The sequence below is a fragment of the Paralichthys olivaceus genome, chromosome 24 (genome assembly GCF_024713975.1).
Source record: "Paralichthys olivaceus isolate ysfri-2021 chromosome 24, ASM2471397v2, whole genome shotgun sequence".
In the NCBI taxonomy this organism is placed as follows: Eukaryota; Metazoa; Chordata; class Actinopteri; order Pleuronectiformes; family Paralichthyidae; genus Paralichthys; species Paralichthys olivaceus.
Window position 1 is genome coordinate 7,580,725 of NC_091116.1, and position 26,060 is coordinate 7,606,784.

The 26,060-nt window shown below is 40.0% G+C and overlaps 1 protein-coding gene across 26 annotated transcripts in view; it reads right to left on the bottom strand.

The window, feature by feature from the left end:
- LOC109639029 (diacylglycerol kinase zeta) overlaps positions 1-26,060 on the bottom strand; it is an 80,963-nt gene that overhangs the window by 15,068 nt on the left and 39,835 nt on the right. For 14 of the 26 annotated variants that reach the window (XM_069520482.1, XM_020102274.2, XM_069520479.1 and 11 more), the window contains 9 exons: positions 25,480-25,566; positions 25,249-25,361; positions 24,990-25,090; positions 21,665-21,744; positions 21,368-21,412; positions 9,721-9,787; positions 7,464-7,504; positions 6,443-6,585; positions 315-404 (listed from right to left, as the gene is read on the bottom strand). In XM_069520482.1, coding sequence (XP_069376583.1) covers positions 315-404; positions 6,443-6,585; positions 7,464-7,504; positions 9,721-9,787; positions 21,368-21,412; positions 21,665-21,744; positions 24,990-25,090; positions 25,249-25,361; positions 25,480-25,566 — 767 coding nt within the window. The remainder of the gene's footprint in view (positions 1-314; positions 405-6,442; positions 6,586-7,463; positions 7,505-9,720; positions 9,788-21,367; positions 21,413-21,664; positions 21,745-24,989; positions 25,091-25,248; positions 25,362-25,479; positions 25,567-26,060) is intronic. The other 12 variants (XM_069520484.1, XM_069520483.1, XM_069520481.1 and 9 more) reach the window with 1 other exon arrangement.

A 26,060-nucleotide genomic window follows, 5' to 3' on the forward strand; every position in this document is an offset into this window, starting at 1 on the left:
ATTCATTTACAGCAGACCCACTGATACTCCAGTAGTTGCTGCACCAACATACTTCAGCTTCCTGTAACGTCTGCCACTGACAACTTATTTGGAGTGATTTTTTTGGTCACCAAAATTGCTGAAACAAAGCTCATTCATATTCATCTTTGAAAATACGGTCCTCGATTGAACTTTGATGAGTGGGAAGAAATTGAGAAATCACTTTTGAAGGACTTATCAGAGAGCTGGTGGTGGGTGTCTTTTTCGGTGCTTGTCTTATTTCACTATACAACCAGCAGCTTGGACACATTAGACAACACATAAAAGACACTAACCTGGTGAGTTTGCTGGCCACGGGCGCCGTGTTGAGCACGAAAGCTTCGGCTGCAGAGCTGTCGCTGTTCACCCGCTGTCTCTGAGAACAACTGCAGCAGAACACAGAGGAAACACAGTCAGCGAGGTGAGTTCACAGCCTGGACTCAATGTTTCCTACATGGAGTTCAGATGTTCACTGAGGCCTTCAGCCCGCAGACAGCTCGGGGACTGTTCTGTACAGAGGATGTGATCCATGTGGCCGGTTTAAAGGTTTATTCTGCTCATTTGCAGCTTTGTATTTTTATTCTGGGATTCCACCGCAGCATGATTCACAGTTCAAAAAGGTGCTTATTCATTCCAAAGTGCCGGTCATGCTGCCCCTCGGTTTAGCTTATGACGGAAATAGGTGATATTAGCTCAGGCCTGCACCACCTCATCCCCTTGACAGTCTGGGGGTTCTAAAAGCAAACTGTGAAAACATGGCCCTGTTCAGACCTGGTATTAATATCTGTCCTGAGAGATCTGATCATAAGTGGTCAGCACTAAGTACTTGCGTTAACACCGTTTGTTAAATTTGTTTTCTGAAGTGTCCCATGTGAGCACTTGTGATCGGATCCCACTTCCCTACTCTAGATGCAAATAATCTCGAAGGTCATTATGTGACCGATGCTATGTCATTGCATACCAACCCTTATGTGGTTTAATGGATCAACGTATGGAGAAGGTAAAGACACGCTTGATTCATTATTAAAAGACGACAGCTGAGTAGACCTGTCCTTCAAATGTGGCCCAGGACGAATTTACGTTCACACACCAAACAGAATGTGGCCACAAACATCCAAGACGACCTCCGACTGGTTCTATGTAACTAAAAACTAAATCTAAGTGACCTAACTCAACTGATTAGATCCATCTGTACATGTTCAAACCTTAATCAGAAAATGAGAGTGGACAGTACGATCTTCAGATTACATTCTTACTGTCTAATATATAAAATGTTTTCTATAAATCGCTAAAAAAAAATTGTATTTTAAGTTATACATAAGAAAAGAAACAAGGAAAGGTATTCAAATCAATGTTATTCTTTTAAGACTTTCAATAGGGGAGAATTTCAATTTGCTATGGTTAATCACATATGCCGTGTATCAGATATTGCAGACGAAATGTTGACCAAAAACCTTAAAATGACCATCAGTGAGGTAGATTTGAGATAAAGAATTAAAGAGCTGAATGCTGCCATAACAAGCCTGAGTGAGATAAAGGCAGTAAGAGACAAAAGGAGAAAGAAGAGAAAGGCTTTTCTAAAGAGCTGAGCTAAGGGAAACAGAAATATATGAAATTCTCTCTGAATTGTCCGTATATGAGAAAAGCAAGAAAGGAATAAGAGCCTTTGGAGAATTCCCCAAACTGCAACACAAATAACGTAGGATGTAAATGTTACAGTCTGAGCGAGGTGCAACAGGTGTTTAAGAGCTTTAGACCCAGAACAGCTCAATACCCTGATGGTTGATGAGTCTTTAAGATTCCACTGACCACCACTCTCTAACGACCGGGGTCCATGTTTACCTGGAAATAAACCTGTTATGGTAACAACAGTATTAAATGTAACTGATATATGCTCATTTGTGTAGGGGCTCCAAACAAAACTGACCAAGGACTCCGATCTATAATCATTTAAAACGCAGACATCCAGAGACATCACCAGTTAAAACTATACAACTATAACTGCAAACTTTGCCTTAGTCAGCCCTGAGATAAGCTGAAGTCCAAACAGTCTCCAAACATTCTCAGGAAGGGCTATATATGAGAACACAAATGTCCGAGCAAGAGGCAGGAGAGCTTCCGCAGGATTCTCCCCAAGCGAGTGGATGCATAGATGATTCTTCTGACAATCACTTCGGGATGAAAAAGCAGTGCCACACATAGAGGGCACCAATGTAGAGGTCAAGAGAGCTTTGGGTGATAAGGGAGGATGCCAGTGTTGATGTGCTGTGAACTAAAACATGATCTCCCCACTAGAATGAAGAAGTTACATCTGCGGAAAGTCGACTATTTGTTATTAAGCTTAACAAACTCGAGTATATTGAAAAACACACAGGGAAGTTATTCCTCACTTGTGTAAAACCTCCCACAATTAGTCAGAGTCGCGTTTCTTTCCTGAAATAACTGATAGAAATTCTCCGTCCTGTGGAGATCCAGACTCTCGCCTGGTCAGATGTTCACCTGACGCTAAAGTGCAAACTGACAGCATGTGAGGCTAAACTCAGTGTTTTTTTAAAAAACAAAATGTTTTGTGTGTGGGTGGCGTTCAGTGTGTTTGACAGAGAGTCAGAGAGAAGCAGAAGAGAGAGAGAGGTAATTACAGTGGGAGGAATATCGTTCACCTCTGGCCCTGTGTGGGCACACTGCTACACTGTTTGAGTGTGTGTGTATGTGTGTGTGTGTACAGTAGATTGGTGTGACTCTGGAGTGCTCTGACATGTGTATCTCTCTCTCTCCATCCACTGTTTTTCTGACTCTTTCTCCCAATCCCATCTCTCCCTCACTCTGCCCCTGCCTCTCGGCCTCATCTCTCCTCCTCGTCCTCCCACTCAGTGCACTCAGCATTGCAAATCAGCCCGCCAACACACACGCACATATGCACACAGTCACACACACACATAGCCAAAGGGAAGTGTTGTTGGGATCAGAAGGTTGTGTTGTTCTGCCTGTACTCACATTGTACCTGTTTATTTATTCCCTCTTTGTATTCTGAAGACTAATCTTCCACCACAACCTTATAACCAGTTTCATTTTATTTATATTTAAGACATATGATGATTCTGAAGTGTCCGTTTCACCGCAGTGTTGTTTCCAGAGACGATGTTCAACTTGAGGTGACAGCAAAAGTAAATAACAGATCCAGGCTCTGAAACAAACACGTAGCTTGGGTTAATTAAATAAAGCTACGCACCCACGCCTGTTTACACTAATAACCACCATTAATTATTGAAATGGTGGCAAAGAGCACTGTTGCTAATGTGTGAACTCGTTACATTATGTGATCAGGAAGAGGGGGAGCCACATTATCATGTTTAACAGAACAGTTCTCTCTGGAGGTTTGATCATTGGTCATGTTTTAATGTACAGTGATCACCTATTCAAAACAATCTACAGTTGATATCATGAGCAGACGGCACCCACCCACCCACCCACGGCTGAAGCATGTAAACTCACTTCACTGTAAATTCAAAGTGATTGTTCTCATAATTGCTTCGCTTGTGCTTTTTCCTTCTCCTCCCACACACACAGTGCACGTGAACATTTTCACAGCGTCACTGTTCAGCTGGCGTGAATTAGGTTCAATCTTCTTAAGGAAGTATTGTGACGACGAACCCGGTCAATGACGAGGGTCAGTCCATTCAGAGAACGCTCCTGTGATCCGTGTAGAGACGCAAAAACTTTTTGATAAACATCATGACGGTTGAACAGATCAGCCTGAGAAGAGGAGCAGGTCCTTTAAACACATACTGCACACTTTAATGTGTTTTTTGAGCTGTAAACTAAGTTATATGATGTTTTTTATCTACGACTTGAAGGTTTTTGACACCAATATAGATATATAGAGGATATAGTACAAAAATGTATTTATATAGACTTAACTGCTCCTAGTGTTTTTCCTCTTCTTATTTGTGTTTGAGCATTTGTTCAAATCTACAGTGAACAGCCATTACAGAAATATATATTTGTATTTGTTAAGATTTCTGTCTTAAGTAGGAGTGAGACTGAGTAACATGCAGACATACAGTCAATCATCAAGCTACGCAAACATGGTTGGTTTGGGTCTTGTTATGAGACAGAATGAGAGGGGGTGAGAGGGAGAGAGAAATAGAGAGAGAGAGAACATGATCTAACAGCTGCTGCTCTAACAGGTTCCTGTAGGTGAGAATTTAATCTGTGTGAGAGTGTGTGTAAATATGGTTAAAAGGATTTAATATGGAGGCAGGGGATCGAAATGTGTTATACACACACACACACACACACACACACACACACACACACAACACACACAACACACACATTATAGTAACACTTTGTGGTTCTGGAGCAAAAAAGATGAATATTACATTAATATTAAATATTATTATGTATTTCTACATTTATTTACATACACCCACACATAAACATACGGTACACACACACAAAATGATGCAGTTCTACTTCATGCAGGCTTTCACCTCTAACAGGCTCAATAACCAAAACACTACAATTTGCATGCACAAGCTTGACCAATGAGAGTGAGCGCACCCATCCCACACTACCAGCCTTAGAGATGATGTCATAATGCAACTACACACACACAAACACACGTTGGCAGTGTACAGAATGCGTGTGTTTTACCTGGGAACAGAGGATGAAGATGAAGGAAAGGAAGAAGGAACAGAGTCAGAGTTCTTATTAGAGGGGCCTTCCTGAAATATATCACCAGAAAGACTGAAAGCTGAGTAGAGAATATTCTGTCTGCAGGTAACACTAAAACCATCACTATCACCAGAGCACAGATCTGATTGCTGTTCAACAACACACCGATATCCTGTCCACCATTGGTAAAAAACTGTTGTTGTCCATGCTAACTATGACTCATGAAGCTCCAGTTTGGGACGCAACACTAACCTGTGTCACAGTGTGGATGCATTTTCACACAAATTCGATTTTGCACACAATAAGGCAGGGACGGGGTCAGAGGAAACAAAGATTGGCTCATTAAAATGGAAAAGTAAAGGTCAAAGATTGACAGTGATGTAAAAGTCCTATTAAGTCTGATTACAATGCTGCTTCTCTTTCCTGCCTGCTGTTTCCACTCAGGCTCCGAGTCAATATGATTGGTTCATGGTGAAATGAAAATGTGTTCGACGCTATCTTTGCACTGAGCAGCAGAATAAAGACAGAATCAGAATTAACAAGCTCTGTAATCCTCATCAGCTGGTATGATGTTATCTACAGGCCTTTCCTTTTCTCTGATGAGTCTGTTTACAAAGACTTTCTGAAGGCAAATATCTGTTCCATCTGCAGTCTCAACACAACACAAGTGATGACACACACTATCAAAACCGCAATCACATGCAGCAGATCTGCTGGGTACATTTTCCACGGATGTTGCTTAATATCCACAAAAGCCTCCTGTGGACATCAAGCCTGTTGTTTCTACTGCTGATCAACAGGCGTGTCGGACACTGATTCATTAAAATCTTCCACAGACGCCTCCCTCAGGACCGTCCATCCCTGCTGGTCCTCCCACGCTGTCTCCACCACCTGAAGCCCCCACATTTAAAATATGGATGGACAGTAAACAACACTGAATGGGATTTTTCTCTTATTTTTGGAAATAAGAGCTTGGTTTTTCCAGTTGTACAGCAGGACACATTCAGATTTCGAATTGATTTCACTCAAAACTCACATTCAAATGCCTTTGTTCAAACTGCGCGTACACTTAGACATTTTGTTGCTTGGACAGATTCCCTGCGCTCCAGCTTCAGCTCTCTCACGCTCACTCTGCTTCTATGCACACTTGGAATGTTGCTCTCAGATTTCTACTTTGCAAACAGTTTGACCACCAGCCACACCATGTGTTCTGTCTGATCCTATCCCTAACCAGGTTGCAGGTGGGCCATGCTCACCAAAATACCAAAGTGGATTTAGCAGTAGACTGCGATCTGTGCTGCGCCACAGGGTTCATGAAAATAGGGCCCTCAGTGAGACTCTTCTTCTGTGATGTGCCCCCGTTTTTCAAAACGTCATCCGAATATCTCTGTAGATGTTAGACAACGGCTGAGCTATTTTCCCACCATCTACTCCGTTTGTCTTATTTTGGAAATATTTATAGATGGTAGCGTAGTCAGCAGCACTTTCCTGCAGGTATCCATAAACACATTTGCAGACTGTGTAAATATGTGATTTCCTGTTTCCTCCCTTACATTAGGATTGTGTCTCTGTAGAGAAGAGATTCTGGAAACTGAATTCTCTCTGTAAAATCACAGCTGACCTTGACTCCAGGTAGACAGTGGCTGCGAAAATGTTCTATATGATACGATAATGTTTGATAGCTATTTTAGGGTCAGGGTTCAACCAGTGGTGAGGCTGACTGTCAGTGTGGGGGCAGCTGACTCACCCACTGTTCACCAGGCTGGAGTCAGGGGTCGCTACGTCAAGACTGGCTGAGGGGGAGGTGCCTACGGTCACGGTAACGATGAGCTCAGGGTCCAGGATGAAGAGCTCTTCCTGGGAGATTTCGGTTACATAGTTAAGATGTTCCTGATAAAGGAAGACAAACAGTGTTATCAGCATTGTGCTTTGAAAGAGATTTACTGACATATTATGCATCATTAGACATTATTCCTTTTTTTGATATTTTTAAAGCATAATCAATCACAGAAACATCTGCAACTGAAGCAAACGTAACTTCTAAACTGATTTTGTGTGATTTTGTTCAATATTTTCTTGTTTTATTGGCTATATTATATAAAATACTATATTTTGTTTCAATATGAATCAAATCCTGAGTTTATACACATAATACATTTTATGTTTGTGGATGATCTAATCAAATCAAATGGTTCAATAGTCACGCTGGGACAAAAATCATTTAAAAAGATTAAAACACTATCTATCTTCCTCTTCTACACCAGAAGTAGGAGGTTTTCACAGGTTTAGAAAAACGTGCTTTTAATTAATTTCCCATTGCCAGTGGAGAGTTTCACTTTCATGTTTAACATAACAGCTGCAAACTGTCAAGTTTCCTCACTTCACTGTCTTGCAAAAGTGTTGCATTTTGCATGATATAAAGAAAATAAATTGTTGATGCATGATGTTCCAAAGCAGTAAAAAAAACAATGAGAATAACATTATATAACTTAAATGTTCATGGCTGTTCAGGAACATCCAAAAGGTCAATGTGCGTCATAACACCATGCAGAGAAAGTACAGCGTTGTGTCCAATGCCAGAATAAAGAAGATCCAGAGATGATAAAAACCTGTCTATTGCTGATAGAATCCTGATTGTATCAATTCCCATTGCAGACAAAAGCCAGATGTTAGTGGGTTTATTGGGTTTTTTGACCAGAGGAAGTGGGGCTATACACACCTCAGTCGCACTGTATGATTATGTAACTTAAAAATAGAGAGAGATGTACCTGTGCTCTGTCGATCCTGTAGAAACGATCTGCTGTCGTAGCTGAGGAGACAAACATACACACAGTTAACCACAGAACATAGGAGAAGACTTCCAGAGTTCAGCTTCCAAAATAAGAGATCTCATCTCATATCATACATTTGTTATCCTTTTTTCTGCTTGACAATCTAAAGATCCCCGCTGTGATGTAGAGCATGTCTGTCCTCTGGTACAACAAATGTGAGCCAACATGTCACGGATCATCTGCGGCTGCAACAGCTGGTGAGATAACGCCTAACTCCTTTACATGCACTCATGCTTCTCTTCACAGCAGCTCTGCCATTCTCACAAATACACATTTTGGGAGTGTGATTACTCTGAAATGTTATGATCTGTTATGAGAATACTAAATACACTGTCTGTGCTTTATGCATGCTTGTTAAGCAATACATCCAATAGAGGACAGTGCTTCTCCCTTTTTGCAAACTTTGAGCTATTGTTTCTTTTTTAGTCTCAACTTCTCTGCAAAATTCCACCAGGACTCTACGACTGTGTGTTATTTTTTTTCCTGTGTGATATTTTTAGTAAGCTGATATTAATATTCATGACTGTCACCAACAAAGAGGAGCTGATGAAACTGTGCTTTTGTTATTTTGAGGGAGAACCACAAACAACAGAAATCTGTTTAATGACACCTGAACCACCTTCGTAGTCCTGGCCATCACTGCTATTGGTCATAATAACACTGCTTCAATCTGACGTTCTGCTTTACAGAGGTTTTAAACACATCATATTTAACTAATAAATAAAACTACAATGGATCCTTTGAGTTCTGCTCAGACTTGATTTAATGTTTTGTGTGTGCCAGACAGAGACTGTGTGTATCTGTATCTGCTGGTCTGATCTAGTGGTAACCAGACTGAGAAGGTGAGGCCACAGAGAATTAATGATCTGTGTGGGTTGTCACTCTGCCCTTTCCTCATCTCAGCTACTGATTTAATGAACCTCATCACAGTCTGCAATGTAAACAATGGAGTTTTCTCTCAGAGGATGAAGGAAGCCTATATGAATACATTTTAATGACAAAAACATTTGCATGTCTTCTACTGACGTCTGCCACTCTGCAACTTATATCATCTTTCTTCTTTAGCTGCTGTAGAGAGTAAAATAGCCCCCCTCAGCCACTGCCTACATGATGCCTCACAATGTGTCTACAGGTCGGAGAAATGCTACCATTGACACTTCAGATGTGTAGTTGTTCTTATTTTCCTATTTTTTACTCCACTTGGAGGAGTGCATGCAGAGTTGGTGCCCTGTCATCGTAGTGGCCACACATTCCCACTTTGAAGCAATTATCTGGGGTATAGAGATGTAATATGAAGCACAAAAAAGAATTTAACTTCTGCTCACCAGAATATGATTCCTTCTGGATCTAAAATCTTTTTTTATTCTTGAGAAACTATAAAATCCCTTCGAAAAGAACACGACCAATGACAGCCTTACAGTTGACCCTTAAACGATTTCGTCCAAGTCTGTGTGGCTCTTTCTTCATGAAAGCATGAAAGTTTCCAAAATCTGGAATCCAAAGTGAGAACTATCGAGTGTCATTGTCGTGTACAAAAAAAGGTAAATAGGTGAAAGAAAATGAAATCGTTGAAATTATCTTTTCTGTTCTGATAGTTCGTCACACTGAAATAAAGATAATATAATTTGTTTTGCTCATTATTAGTGTTCAATGGAAATATATCATTTTGATATAATAAGCTGTGATCAGTGATTTTAGCAGGAGACCAGACAGGAAGCCCTAACTACCAGCACAGACCATTGTTTTATCTTTACCAAGTGGATTTAATTACTTTATTATTTTAGCTTGAGCAGACAGTGATCATGTGGGGACGGATCAATGCTCTATCAGGATTTAGGACAAATGGTGTCCTCTGTCATTTCAGTGTGATACAGTTGTTGCTATGGAGACTTAATTCTCTGTCAAATGGGATGGATAATGGATTTGCTCTGCTTTCAATTAATTGTTTTTACCCATTTCCTCATATTATCATAAGTTTACATGTGAGTGTATTCAGGTGTTGTTCTTGCCTGAACTAAATGCACATGGGTTCCTGTGTGTAACCATACACTGATTTATTAATAACTTCCCACTCGCTTTTCATTCCAAATGCTCTTTACCATTGTACAAGAGCTACTGAAGCGAGGGAGCCAACGTAATGAAAAAAAATCCAATCAAGGGAAAAGTGCTTTATTAAAAAATGTGATTTACTTACAGTCAAGGAAACACCACTTTGGCGATAACCTCTGCGAGGAGAGAATCTTTGGTTTACCGGCCTCCTCCTGGGAGACAGAGAGACAGAACAGTGAGATGCAAGACGGCTGATCAAGCAATGAATATCAACGACCAGACCAACAAGGCCTCTGCCCAGGGGCCTCCGATCATTTGGTTGCACATGAATGTAAAAGAGAAAGCTGGAGGCTCGCATGCTAACTGCTAATGTTGATGGTTTGATCATTTGCGCCTCCAGACCACATATCCTCCAAGAAACACAGGACCCCAACCTGCTCCTGATGGTTTGGTCAGACTCAACCGAACACTCACACTCAAATGCCCCGCTTGTGCAGATTTATTCTGCTTGTGCTCAAACTGTGAGTTTACACTCATATATTTTGTGGCTTAGACAGATTTCCTGCACTGAAGCTAATTCAGTCCTTGTCCTTTATTTATCCTTTTCAAATCAATATCATCTTCATCATGTTTTCCTCTGCTCTTGGATTTTTTTGTCTTCAGCGTTTGATTTTTCTTTTTTTGTGCAACAAGTCTGTCGAATTCAGAATGCCAGGTGAAGTGTCGAAGATGTCTTGACCTTGTTGTGGATGTGTAAGCTTTACTTCATTGACAGTCCCCTATAGGCAGTTTAACCAGGTTCAAGTACTCCTGTGCAAGGGTGGGGCAACCCTAACCCTATCCCTGAATATCTTTCCAAAAGCAGGGTTTTCATTCTTGTCTCTCTGTCTCTCTACACTTGACTGTTCCCTCTTAAGAGTTTCAGAGTATACGCTCTGCTGCATCCCTGAGTTGAATCAGGTCACTGCCTTGATTTCTTGTATTTGAGCAACTTGCTGTCCTTGCTGGGATCAAGGCCTACAGCAGAAAGATGTCAGTAACATTATACTTTTCTCCATTCATATTCTACCCTACATTAACAAATACCATCCATTTTATTTTCTGCTGTAGCTCCACACACACTTGCATAACTCAGTTGCCTAATACCATTAAATTTCAGTGTGTGTGTTTCCAAGAAGTACACACAGTGGAAACTGCTTTTAGTGGCCAGTTTATATGAATTAAAAAGCTTGGTACAGAATGGTTTGAATAAAAATGCTGTTTAAATAATTTGGTTCTAGTGATCAGGGTTTAAATTAAGTTTCTATCAGCTTTGAGCATCGTCTGTGACAGGTGTCCACACTCACTACATCCAGTTGCCTCTTTACTTCAAGTTTTTCTATCTAAGTATCATCCACACTTTTTTTTTTAATCTTGTCTCCAATTAGTGCCGAACGTTGTAGGAAGACTTTTAACAAGATCAGAAAACCGACAGCCTCCTGCTCCGCTGCCTGTTATGTGTAGACGCCTGTTTAAAATCCCGCTCTTTGTTTACAGAACACTAAATGTTCTCTGCCTGTGAAGTCCTGCCCCCGCAACACACTGTCAGACAACTCAGATCCTTCGACCAAGGACTCGTCTGTCCACAGATCAGAGGCTAAAAGAAGCCAGAGAAAGTTGTGAAATCCTCCTCCATCATTTTCACCTTCTCACTTGACTGATGTGTTCAACTTGAAACACACTTTCGCTCGCCAACTATTGACTTTACATTTCACCTCCAAACAAACCGTCTTTGCATCATATCTACCTATTCCACAAATGTTTGTGATTCTGTAAGTGGAACTCATATCTTGCAAACCACAAGCACAATTCACAGAATCACTAGCTGTTTGGCAATTTGACTTCAAAGTGAAAAATGTTTTTTTGCTGCAATACTTTATACTGTGCGGATTATACAGTTTTTATTTTGAAAAGTTGTGAACTTGGGTCTAAAGATTGTGTCGACTGCTTGACAGACGTCTGAAATAGCCTACATGCAATCATTAAAAATTACAACAGTTCAGCAAATATTCCTACTTATATATACACCCCACACATGAACAGTAATAAAGAAAATTTAGTGAAAAACATTTACTATAAAATCATCATTGCAAATTAACCAGGTAGGATGAATACAAAGTTTTTCTAACTCTGCACCACAGACTGTTTATAAAAAGCTCTGAACACAACATCCAGCACACAAACAATAAAAAGTATATTGCAGACCAGTTTAAGGAGAACCTGCTGATGACAAGGAATAATTCTGAAGTAGCCCTGAAGCATCACCACAGGCCAAACAAACACGTTTAGAATGGGCACTGCACAAGTCCTATCAAATTGATATAATCTAAGAGGCTATGTAAGTCTAACATACAACGGTGGTGGGGATATGTTGTTGAGATGTTGTAGTCATAGAAACGAAACCAACACGCTCCCCGGCGTCCTGATAATGTTTTTTCGCCTGAGAAACACCGGCTTCCACAGCGACTGAGATAACATCCTGCAAGAGGATATTCAACAAAAAACTGGGCAAATGTAAAAAGCGTCAACACAACACAACCAGGTATTTCAGTTCAGTTGTAAAAATATCTGAATGTAAAAAATCACACTCCAACAGACGTGACGAGGGAAAAGAGCCAAAGAAAGTGAAGTTATTTTCCTTTCAAAGAGCAAAGCTTTCGTGCAGGCTGTGACAGAAAGGCTGGCTGAAGTAAACACCTCTACTCTCGCTCTATGCGTTTGTCTGTATTTATCTAAATCTGCTGTCAGGCTCAGCGGCAGTCTCGAGCCGAGTAAAACGCCCGAGGCTTTTACAGCAAACCTACAAACACCGAATCAAACGCTGCGCTCGTCTGGCTGACTCTTTTCTTCTACACCTCCATTCTTCTTCTGTCTCTTCTCCATTCACTCCTGCTCGTCTCCTCACACATGAAGCTGCTGAGTTCCTCCTCAGCTTTGGTTCGTCCGGATTTGCGCTGTGCGTGGAGTCGGTTGGGTTATTTATCAAAGGGGGCATCAAGCCCGGCGGTAAAGCTGACCTGTCACTCGACACTGACCTGTGTCGGCACTGAGACTTCTTCAACTTCACTTTCGTCTGATAATGGCAAACAAATCCTCGCTGAATCCTCAAAGTCTTATTCTACGAAATAATAATAATAAACTTAACTTATATATCACTTTTCTTGATAATGTTATCGCTTTAGAGGAAATAACACCACTTAGTTAGAGAAGCTGAGCAGAGCTACTAGAACATACTGTATGAATAAATAGGATTAGTCATCGAGATAAAAGGCAATGCTAATTATTTGTAAAAGCTTTCACAAAAAGAAAAGTTTTAAGAATTGATTTATAGGAATGTGGACTTTAGCATGTCTCAGTTCAATGGGTAGGGAGTTTAATAAAGGGGGGGGACTAAAAGCAAAAGATGGGCGACCCATTGTAACGAGGGTGATAGTAACTACCAGGGCTCCATCCGCTGATCCGATTGGTCGAGAGGGAACATAACTGGTCATTGAATCAATTTAAGGGGAACATTTTTAAAATCAATTAAAATTAATTTGAAAGGCTTAAAGGGATAATTCACCCGAAAATGAAAATTCACTTGTATTTCTACTTAAATCTATAACATTAGTAAATATTTTTAGAATGAGTTTAGGCGTTCAATCTCATTAATCTCATCTGGTTTTAAAATAATCAAGATGGGGTTGGACAAAAGGGCAAATCCCAGGCTGCACAACAGCAGTTCACAAGCCACCACACTTTTTCCACTGTCGCCCACTGAATATCCTGCAATGAACAGATACAGCCATCATCAGAAATAAGCTTTTCTTCTCATGCACCAGCGAGCATCATCAGTCACCAGCGAGCACGCGAACAAATGTTACATAACTTTGGTTGCTATGCAACACAAAGTCTGACAACAACTCATGAGCCGTCTTCTTAGTATCTGTGATCTAACACATACAGTTTTTAAAAGTAGTATATTTGTGTTATAAATAACATTGGTAGAATAAGTGTGACCCATGAATAGCAAGATGAAAAGCTCTCTGGGAGATGAAGCATGTGGGAACATGACATCCACATAAAGAGAAGAGACACAGAGTTTCCTCTCATCCACGGTGTCTGCTTAAATACATGTTGAAGAGTTGCATTCACATTCACTGCGTTTACATGTACTTCTGTAATGGGATTATCTCTGCTTCTCAGCATTGTGCCGATGTGTGAATCATTGAGTAAACCACAAACATGTTTGCCTGGGAATTAAAAGCAAACAACGTTCTGCTGGATTAAGCACAATTACTCTTCACTGGTGTTGTTAATGTGGACAGAACATATCACTGATGCGAAAAACAATAACACTGACGTTTAGCAGACAAATTTCTCCAATTCACTGTGTTCTCTGTCGGAAGGTTTCACCTCTGACCTCTGCACACTATTGGAAATGTAACTACTTCCTAAAGTGATGAAGTGTACTGACATAGCCTGGAGTTCACACACCTACATTATACAACAGGAAGTTAAATTAAATTAATATTCAATACAAGCTTGTTGACTGTAGTGACACGGTTCCACAAATTCAACACAAAGACTTTTCAAGATCTTTTTAAGACCACAATGAATTCAATTTAAAACCTATGTCAGGAACCACAGAGGAAATATCAGTCTCTGAATTAATTAAACCTCCCCATAATTGAAGATAAGGTAAAGTAGCCAAGTAGAGAATAATGGATGATGATATGTCACGTTATCTCTCAAACTACAGGCAGAGACACATTGGTCTTGTTTGTAGTTTTAGTACAGTGTTTTAGTATCTTTATTACTGAGAAAGAACTACAACACAAAGAGTAATTAGAAACTATGCATGCTGCCAAAATGTTTGTCTTAAAAACTCATTATCAAGTACGACAGTACATCTTTTAACATTAATCTGTCACTCGCAATCTGTTTTGTGTGAGAACGACTTTTGTGCCTGCACACGTTACCAACATAAATAGAATTAAGTCTGAGCAAAATGCAACATGTTATGATTTTAATCCTTCATCAAAAAATATATACATATCCAGAAATTATTAAAAAAGTGTGTCATGAAAATGTGTATTCTGAAGTCCATTTTGTCACTGACTTGATTGACCTTGATTGAAATGATAGACTTCCCAGATTGAAAACAACTGGAATCATTTGCGACAGTGTAAGCACCCAGCTTAACAACATTTAAAATTTCAATGTACGATACGTACTGTTCCTTAAAGTCAGTTTCTAGAAAGCAGAGCTTTTTAAAATAACATGTGCAAACACATTTCAGGTTGTATATATCTATAGACCACCGTGCTGTAAAAGCACAGCAGCCTCATCCCCACACCACACGTCAAGGTGACAGAGCATGAGAGTACAGAGTCCCCACGGCCACTGAGAGGTCAGAACGAAAAGGAATGGACACAGGAAAAAAGAAAAGTCCTTGAGAATGACTCACGGGAGCAGTGAGCAGGTGAGCTGCTTCTCTTCCCTCTCCTACATCACTAGATGATGTTTATTCCAAAGAATCTGAACAAGGTCATCTTTGATTGTTACTGGCCAGTTATAACAAGATACTGCCAGAGATGTTTCAAAAAAGTATTAAAAGCAGCAGTTTTATTCATATTCTCCTGCTAAGCCAGTGATTGAATGTTCTTTAAAGAAAAGGGTTTTCAGTTGTGTCTCTCGGGTCCCAGGAGAGAGAGGAGTGGGTGTGAAAATGTACTGGATGACCTCAGGGTGGCTTTTCATCCACACTGCCTACACTGGACCCACACTTGCTTCAATCTTTGGTAATGTTTTTAGAAGTTATCTTACAAGTTAGTAACAACGTTTTCATCTTGTAATGATGTCATTTCATAATGATGTCATTCATATGGTGATAGCATTGGTGAGTCTAAATAAGGGGTCATCTAAAAGGTAGTCTCTCATGTAATTGATTGCTAATGTTAATCCATTATTTCAATCTCTGTCCCTTTGTGATGCCTTTCAATGACGTCTCAATTGACATCATTTGATTGGTTCTGTTGTCTCACTATTATTTGCGGTGATATCTTGGAAAATTATGTTTTTGTTGACCTTTCAAAAATTACCTGCAAAAGTTAATCATCTCAAAATGTAAGTCTGGGAGAAAATCTGTCTATGAGTTGTACAGTTATTTTGTACACACTCACGCAGACAAAGGCGTAAATAATACTCAATATTGAAGATGCTCTCTGTTCCGAGTTATATAAATAAATAAAGCCAGTGCTCTGGATACCTTCACATCCACATCCTCATTTCAATTCCCTTTCACCAACAGTTTGTAAAGAGTTATGGTTTCCAGCATCTGATCCTGCATCTGTAGCTTGTTGTGTACATTTCACCTCGATTAAGGCAATATCTGTAAAAATGTTTGGGTGAAACAAAAATGGTGCATAACCAATAAGTTCTTTGACCTGCTTTGCATTTGAATTCAGTGGCTTAAAGCTTTGATAACATGACACTGAGAGCATTATTTTTGTAGCGGTGCAACGACCAGCGTGCACAGCACTCTAATCGTTTGGTATTTTCCTGAGCTTGAAATTGGCTTTGCCTACATGGGCGCATTTATGACACAAGCACAGGGTGCAGGGGTGTAATAGGTGCAAACAGGTGGGAGGTTCATTCAAATGAAGCAGCATAAAGCTCATTTCATTTGACAGAAACTACACTGTGCTGAGTTGCCTGAATTATGTCCGTTGATATAAAATAATATTGTTATGGCTGCAGCTTCTCTTACAAATCATACCGCCTGTGATGAACATGAGGGAAATAGGGATAGTTTATGTAATAAATGGAGCTCATACTTTGCCGCAGCACAGGGACTAATTAATCCTTAAAATCTATAGTCTGTGAAATCAAATTAATATGAAATACCTTCTCCTTTGTGCAGATGACACTGACATTCTGTGTATTATTTTATTAAGTGTGGTACATTGTGAATTAAAATGAGCAAAAAAACATCCTGGTACTGCAAGACTTGATTTTATAGACAATTCAACATCAAAATAAACTAGTTGTTTGAGTTGGATTTCTAACATTCATTAATAGATTTTCTTTGTCTGTTACTGAACACAACAATGAAAAGGCTTCAAACTTCTGACGATAGCGGGACCTTGAGAAAGAAACTCGGATTAACCCTGTAATTTAACTGAGGAAAATCGAAAACTGACTCTCCCTCACTGATCAGGATAAACCACCTCCTCATTATTTCAACTCACACACAGGTAGCAATGCGGTAAACTCACCAATAAAGCTGGCGACACAAACACAAACAAAAGAATATAGATGCACACTATACAATCAATACACTTAGCAAAGGTCTCACACATGCAGACGTTCAAATACAACAGTCCATGCAATGTGCAGTAACACCAAGACACATGAGGGAAACTAATAAGTGTAATATAGTGTCACTTGAAAGAGTTTCTGTCGGTCCCCCCTCTTTCAGTCTGCTTAGTTCTAATGGGTGCAGCAAGTTTGAGTGAAGTGGAATTTGAGTCAGGGAGGGGTGGTGAGTCATTCGCCTCTCAGCCAGTCACATCACTGGTGACAGCAGAGCATGATTAAAAAGGGATCATCAAAAGCAAATGAAAGATGGTTTCTCCATGTGTAAAAATGTTTGGACGGCTTTCGGAATTGGTCTTTTAAGTTTAAAATCTTTGACGAGCATGTCATGGTTTCTGATCATGAAGTCGCCTTGTTTTATTTTGCTCCACAGTAATCTACATAAAAGTATTACTGTATATCTTGAGGTACAATTTGAGGGGGTCCTTTGGAACTTAGGTCACCAAGAGTAGAGTGAAGAGGCCCCCTGGGGGTTGAACAGGACCACCAGAGCCACCAGGGTTTGACCAGGGTCTCCAGAAACACGGTACATCAGGTTTAGATTTAGTTTTTATCCAGATAAAGTTTTGTGACAGAAGCTGTCTCTAGGACATCAACCAAGACCCGGGCAAGGTCTTCAAGTCAGATCTGACAGAGCTAAAGAAGATCAGGGCTTCCATGAACATTCAAGGCCTGGATCTATCAACATGGTAACCTAACACAGACTCTATGATCCCTGCTGATATTCAGGCTTCAAAAGGAAGATCAATCACGTTTTCGAAAGGTGGCTCAGACCCCCCCCCCAAAAAAAAGCCTAGCCAGCATCACCGGGTAAAAGAACAAGCCCTGGCTACCCTTTAGCAGATTGACTGAGGAGTTCTCGGTTGCCCACCAAAGGGGGTTGCTGCATAGAGACTATTCAGACATAAAACACTTTGGAGATCGCTTCGAGGGCAGAACAGGAAGTTAAGTTGGACTTGCTTGACAAAGTCATGGCTGCATGCTGGCTCTATCAGTGGCATCTGTTCAGAGGTCTGTGCTACGCTATTTATTTTCTTTTTTACGTGTTTAGTCCGACACATGTAGATCCATTTCTTTTGTCTTGAGTTCAGTGAGTGTGAAACTGGATCTTCGAGCCACTGTCTGGACTGAGTTTGGCTGAATATAGCCACGTCAAGACATCCGTAACATCTCTCCTTTCATTTATCTAAGGTAATGACCTTTTCAACCACGGGTCTCTATTAGGAGATGTTCCATAATGACTGTTCCAACATGATGAAAGCACCATAATGATAGAGCTGCAATGCTCATGTGATATTTAGGATCTGACACATTAGACAAAGGTCTAAAAAGGTCCATTTGTTTCTCCTCACCACTTCTCTGCAGTAACTGGTGAGCAGGACATTAATATCATGAAATACCTGAGATTTCTCACATGCTACACCAGTGACAGATATTTAAACTTGTTTTTAAGTGAAGTAACTTAAGATGTAGACTTCAAGCCCTTTGCTTCTCTCTCTGGGATTTTGGAAATATTTGGGAAAGTTTATCGTGAATGGATCTGAACTTCCCAGTTCATTTCTTGCGCGCTTCAAATCATTGTTAAAAGCACATCTCTTCTCTTTGCCCTACTTTTCGAGTCGAGAAAGTTTTTATCCCAGCAGATTTCTATTTTTTATCATTAGTATTTTTGATATATTATGTATTGCTGTTTTCTTTTTGTACCTTTTACTGTGTAAAGCAACCAAGTTTTTTTGAATGTACTTTAGAAATAAAATTGACAAATGCTGTTAGTACAAAGTACAAGCTTGCTTATTGGCCTGTTTGCAGGTTCATGTCTATATGTTACTGCTGACAACAACAAATTGATATTTTAAATTTTTTTTTACCTCCACCAAGGGGGTTATGTGATCGCTCTTAGACCTGATCATATTTTGGTGAAGGTCTGGTGGATCTTGAGTGACATGATGGTTTGTTCCCAGCATCTCTGAAGGGTTCAGTTACATCACTGTGTTACCAGATCTCAGTTTTTAACTTGCAATATGTTTTTAACTTGCAATATGATCATTACTGAGAGGAATGCTGGTCAAAACTAGAGAAACTAGACCCAAGTTGTGGATGTGGTAGCAGACTGACTGTGCAGCTGGAGCGGCTACATGAACAGTAACAAGCACATTTTAATGAGTGTTCTAGCACCGTGAAAACTTAGGATGTTTAGATTTTCTTGGGATTTGAAAAGACTAAGGGGGTGTTTTTTGTTTTTTTTACCTGATGCTTAAAACATGTTTTTTTGTGTATCTGTGTGTGTTTAGTGTGTAATGCATTAGCTGTTCTGTTTGTGTGTGGGTGTTTTTGGTGCATGTGTGTGTGGGTGTGTGCTTGGGGAATATAAAGCAGGATTTCATGCTGGTAGGACATTTAGAGCCTTCAATAACAGACGTCTTCAGCTGCCAGTCTCAAAGCTTTGTTGTCAGGTGTTACCTTTCTATCAGAATCCACCACTGGATTCAGAGACAGGAAGCTTCATTCAGGAGCTTCACAAAATGAATGTTTCTCTCCATGCTCAATGATGTTGCCCACACGTTTTGCAGAAAAACAATCTTTGGGGATACTTTGTCCACATTATTTTACGGTATTATATATTGTCTTGTTTGCTAACTACAAAAACAATATACGGACACTAAACTAACCGTTTTAAGGCCCTTTCAGATAGAAAGCAGTTTCGGCCAAGGCATTCAGCGCACAGCCCTATGCTTGCTGTGGCAAGGTTTTTTCCGTTTACACATTTTCCCTATCTACAACAAACTGTTAAAACCCACTTGACCTGCAGACTTGACTTAAAACATTGTTTAAAAATGTGTTGAGTGTGGATAAAGCCTACCTAATCTCTATAAACAGATTAATTTGTTCTCAGATGATAGCTGATTGCATCCGAGACTGTATCCCCAACAAATGAGCCAGCCAGGTCGGGTCTGTCAAACTGGCTGGGCTGAATAACCATGCATGTCAGGGACAGGGAAACACAAAGTTTAACATCACATAGCAAAAAAAACTTTATCTGAAAGGGCCTTAAGTCAAATGTTTCTGCTGTAGTGAATTGTTTTTTGTGCATATTTATTTAGCTGTAGTTTTAATGATAAAATTGTTCAAGTAGAATTGTTGGTTCGATATTGTTGAGTCAATTTTATATTTTTTATCTCCTTCAGTCTGCATGATGTGGAGAAACAAAGCTCTGCATGAATATGTGAATAGCACTGCAAAGCACTTTAAGACTAGAAGAGACCAACACTATATAAATACAGTCAATTTACCATTTAGCTAATGAGAGTGAGGTATACAGCATCTGTTAAACACTAATGCGCTGCTTTGACCCTATTGAGTTGTTTCATCTGTGACTGGTCAGATTGTTCAGTATTTAACCCGACTGCTTTCTGTTTTCTGTTATGTACATACAGTCCATTTAATATCCTATTACATTAAACTTTGACAGTGTATTTATTATTAAACTATTATACAATTTCTGAAATTAAAATATTTCTATTACACTAATAATATATACTCATACTTTTGTCTGTATACAGTCTTTACAGTTACAGCGGCACAGTGGCAATGCTATATACTGAACTTCCCGAATTATTCACAGTAACCATATGGAGACAACTACATCACTGACCACTGTTTTATTCTATCTGCTATTACGTTTAATCTGTTTATTACTTTTATGTCTACGCAACACACACACTCACACCTCTGCAGCCTTTATCTGTTTTTATATCATGTATGAGGTTGAACTGTTTTTGCACTTTGGTCTGTGAGGACATTATATCAAAGTTGACTTATATTTATACAGATATATCTTTTTTATTTCTATTGTATTTGTTTATTCTCTTTGCTTAATGATTAACTTAGTTTGAATTGTTTCCACTTTGTTACCTTGCATTTTGTATCTGGTTTTACAAAGTCTTCTTTTGGCATTTCATTATTTCAACTTTTTATCTGTTTTGTTTACCTGACTTTGGTGTTCTCTCATTTGAATTTCATGAGATGTACAATAGAGTTTCCTCCCTTTCTATTCTGGATTTATGGATGGATGTGGGTGGGTAGAGGGGTGGCGTCGTTATTATTGCTTTTATCCTGTAAAGCACTTTGTGTTGCACTGTTTGTATGAAAAGTGCAACAGGAATAGTCTGACTGATTGATGTGCTCCCTCTGATATCCACTTCGAAAAATGTCTGTTCTGTGTGTTTAACTTTATTTTCATCTCCTTGTCTGTGATTGTCGAAGCTGCAGAAAATAGTGACTGACTGTTGTGATCAATGTTGTAATCAGAAGTGTGAGTGGTAGCTGTTAGTTTCCCGTGTGCCTCTGAGCCAAACAAAAACCACACTGCGAACTCCAAACGTACAACTACCAACCTGTGGTCCCAAGCACCTACAGGGAGGATGGACAGAGCAGAAGTCCTAGAGAAGACAACACAAGTGTAGGAGGATAGAAAGTAGAATAGGCCAAATATTAAGAGAGTTAGGGTTCACACTCACATACACACACACACACACACACAACTTAATTGGTTTGGCTTCCAATTAATAAAACAAAGTTTTCCATGCTTCTTCTCTTCTTGGTGTCACTGCGTTTTTTCTTTTCTTTCAATGACACAGAACCATGACCTTTTCATCTCATTCCACTCTAACTCCCTCCCCTCTCCGTCTTACCTCCTGCAAGCGCTGGATGTGTTCTCGGCAGGTTTCTAAGTCACTGTCACCAGGAACCACGATCAGGCCCAGAGGAATGGCTGGAGAATACAGAGGAACAAGACAATTATCCAGCAGCACTTTGACTTCACACGGTCCAGCCCGGAGAGCACGGCGACTTTTTACTCTGCTTTGACAGAGACACGGGACTCCAGATGTAATTAAATAAATGATGGTTGGGGCAACCAGCAGCACAGAGGGCCAAAAAAATACTAAAAATTACCAACAACGACACGTCAACTGATATTCAATCTTGCTTCTTCAAGTGATGCAGGACACAGAAACACAGCAGTGTTATGGTTGAACATTTTCTCTTTGTGAAAGAAAGAAAGAAACAGCTGATAAGGTCAGAACCAGAGCAACTCAATGCCCAGGGGCAAATTACAAGTCAAGGTGGATTCAATGGTCTTTAAAAAGGGTGATGATGCAGCTGTGGAGCTTAGTGTACGCAACAGTGTTGATCATGTGCACGTCCTCATGTCCCTGCTGCTACAGAGACTTCACAGGACTCTGCTGCTGCTGTTGGCACAGGTTGTTTTCTCTTTTCAATGCCGGTGAATCGATCGGCTGCTTTTCACCAGCACAACAAAGACGTCTCTGCTGCCACCATCACTGCTCAGCATCACAGCCAATACAGGAACTTAACATGGTCTTCCAATTCATATAGCTGTAAAACTGCAGCTCTGGAAGAGCCAGGTTGATGTTGGCGCGGCTGTCTTTTATTTTACCAAATGAGCCTGACTAAGCTGGCTCGTCATCAATGAGCCAACGTAGGTCGCTGGAACAATGGAGGCCGCGTTCCCTGAGGAAGTGCGGGCCGGCCGTCCGCCCGACGCACCGACGCACCGACGCACCGCTGCTGGCTGAGCATCACACGGCTCATTGTGCTGGAAGAGCTGTCAAATCGAGCGAGGAGATCCTGAACCCACACACAGACGCATTCACACACCTCTCACTGATACTAAATACCTTTGTGAGGAAAACAAAGGCTCCACTAGGAGTAAACAACAGGAGCGTCATGAACAGAAAACCAGTCAGATTCTAGTGTCGCTTGTTTGCTTTTTTCTTAATTCAAAGATTTGAAACTGTGAACGGAGCAGAGCAACGTTTCCTTATTTAAACAAGGAAAAATGAATTATAAATTCAGATATTCCCAGAATGTGCAATAAAACTCTGTACATACAGTTTACCAGGAACACATGCAGGTCAGTTTAATACAACCTGTAATAAATCCTCCTTCATTCAGGTTATAATGGCCAGTCTGTCCTCATTTGTGTAATGGAACCAAAGGCAACACACACTAGTGATCACACAGTTAAACCAAATGCAAACTGAACATTATAATCTCCATGACAGAGGATTTACTTTGACAGTAAGCTGATGATTTATGGACTTAACCAAACCTGTGTATATTTAGGATGATAAAGACTGAGTATGATACAGATCAGGGTATCTTCCCTTTGACAGTGGAAACTCAATGATACTTTAACTTAGAAGAAGAAAAGCAGATTCGTCCAACTTCTTGTAGAAAACAAGTTTAATTTTGTCCCTTGTATTTCAAACTGTCAAATAAAATACATGTTTATTTGTGGTTGTTTACAAGTCAGTGGTTGACAACTAGGTCAGTTATGCGGAGAAGAAGCTTTATATCAAGTCAATTTAAAGATATCTAATAGTTCTGTATCTGTGTGTGTGACTTCTCTCTTTTTCCTTTTTATAAATGTAACACCGTATGTATATTATATTTTTCATTTTCATGTCAATTGGTATGTCATGAAGACATGTATACATTTATATTACTTTATTACTAAGACAGTCCTGCTACAGCATTTAGAATTTATATGTCTTTCATTTTATTCACTGGCCCTCTCATCAGAAATCTGACATCGGCTTCTTTTGTCCTTTAAAAATCTCTAAGTGACTGAAAATCAGAAATCCGGGTTTGTTGTAAAAAAAAAAAAAAAGAGTCCTAGTTGGTTGTTAAATTGTTAATAAACCTCTTACATGATAAGAAAATTGTACTTCTGACAGGTTTAATCCAAATCCTTGTCAATAAAGAGTTTATATAATCGCTTCATGTTCAGGACGGAGCGCAGTGAGAGATTCGGCTTTGAGACAGCAGAACAGCTTGGCCTCGGGGCAAGAGACATATTTTTACCATCTCCCCGAGTGCTGCACATCCACCAGTTGAGAGCAGTGATTGATTTGCATAATGGAGGGGCAAACTTCAAAGAGTTAGAACAAAGGATGAGCCTCAAAAAAGATAAAAATCGTTTAGAGCTGATCGGGGGAAAAAAAGCATTTTGGAATTAAAAAACAAAACATGTGATTTTAAATTATTAATGTAAATTAGGGTGAGATATGTATCCATATATATTTATTTCAACCACAGATAACGTAGGCTTAAGTCCCAGGATAGATGATGTGCAAAACAGAGAAACAAAAATAACAATGTCTACTTTACCAGTATTATAAAACATGCTGTTTAGAGTATTGTAAAAGGAAATAGTGCCACCCTGTGTCAACACTCTGAACACAACCTGACTGTGTGTCAGTGTGTGTGCTGCTGCAACACCAGCTGAGTGCAACTGTTCCTAATGAGAGACAGGGAGCTTTCATCTGCTTTATTCCTCAAACAACAGCCGGTGAGCGTGTGTGCGAGCGTGCGTGAGTGAAGAGGATGGAGGGACAGCTGAAAATGATCTCGTTGACCTTCACATCACTGCTCCACCCTCCAATCATTCCCCACTTGAAGCTGAAGATGCTGCCGTCACTCAGGCAGCTCCACGTCTGACTCGGTGGCACAAAGCTTTTCCACAAACTGACGAGCAACACGCAGCCGAGTGTGAAGCATGTGATGACACATTCGTCTTTTCACATCTAAAATCTGAGACTGAGAGCGATCCACACCACACAGCATTGTTGTGTATTTAAGCCTACTGCTTTTTGTTTTTGTTCCGAATAAATCTTTCTTGTTAAGATTTAAATATCATTAAATATCATGTTTGTGTCTACACATATCTATGTGGAAGTTATTATGCATACTTCATATTCAACAGTCATAAATAAAGATAACACAATTCTTCAAGATGGATTTTGGCTTTTCACAATAAGATACAACATTAAGACACATTCAGTGGTTCCTGTAGGATTCTCTTTAGCATGTGTCTTGCGTGTAGACTTTTTTCTTCAGGTTTTTATTCCAAGTGTGTTTAAAAAAATACAACCCATATTGATCCTTGGCAGCACTGTGTACATGGACGTGAGCGGGTGTGTGTGTCCTTACATGCTTGCCGTAGTTTGTCCTTGTCGTAGTGCAGAACCTCATAGTCGGTCATACTGATCCTGCTGACTCGGATCCTCAGCCTCTCTGGGACCGGCTGCTGACTGACACACAAACAGCAACACAACAGGGTCACCAAAATGACATATTTTTCATAGATAGATGGAGATTCAGTGTGTGTGTGTGTGTGTGTGTGTGTGTGTGTGTGCGTGTGTGTGTGTGCGTGTGTGTGTGTGCGTGTGTGTGTGAAGGGGGTTCTTACTCATTAAAGTGTGGCAGTGAGGTCCGTCGTTTGGTTTTCTGGACCATGTTGGCCTGGTTCCTGAGGCTGATGTGGATGACAGAGGGAGCAAGTCTGCATGGTTCACCGTCCACCTAAACATAATAAATACCAACCGATCAATCAATAGCATCATAATCATAATGGTCACTATCATTAATATAACAGGGTTGTCAGTGGACCCCTGCTCATAGTGTGTAACGGTCTGTGTACCTGTACTGGGAGAGGCTTAGTGGTGGTGAGCGTAACTTCTCTACACTGGTTCAACCTCTCGCCATGGCCACCAACCTGGAGAGTAGCCTACACACACACACACACACAAATGATTATTTATTACATACTACATATTTTAATTTATAAACTTCTGATGCTTTAAATCTCTGGCTCCATCTGTCTGACTGTGTCATTGTGACATTTAAGAGCACAGCATCTGTTTTTCTGAAAGATAAATCCTGTGTTATTTCAAACCACAACTCACTGCTGTTCTTTCCAAAATTTCTCAAAAACTTGTCTGGCCATCTGGAGGGAAAATTATTCCTCCCACTGCGCAGCAAGTATGACTTTTTTTTTTTCATGTTTTCCAAGTTGGGAAAGAAAATATTGCAACTTTGGCCACTTTAGGGGAGATTTTGAGAATAAAGACGTAATATTAGGGGAAAGGTTGTCAATTTACAAGAAAAAAGTCATATCACAAGAATAAAGTCGTAAATAAAAATATAGAATAAAATAAGGAAAATATATCATAATATTAAGAGAATAAAGACAAAAATTGGAACCAATGACAACCTTACAAA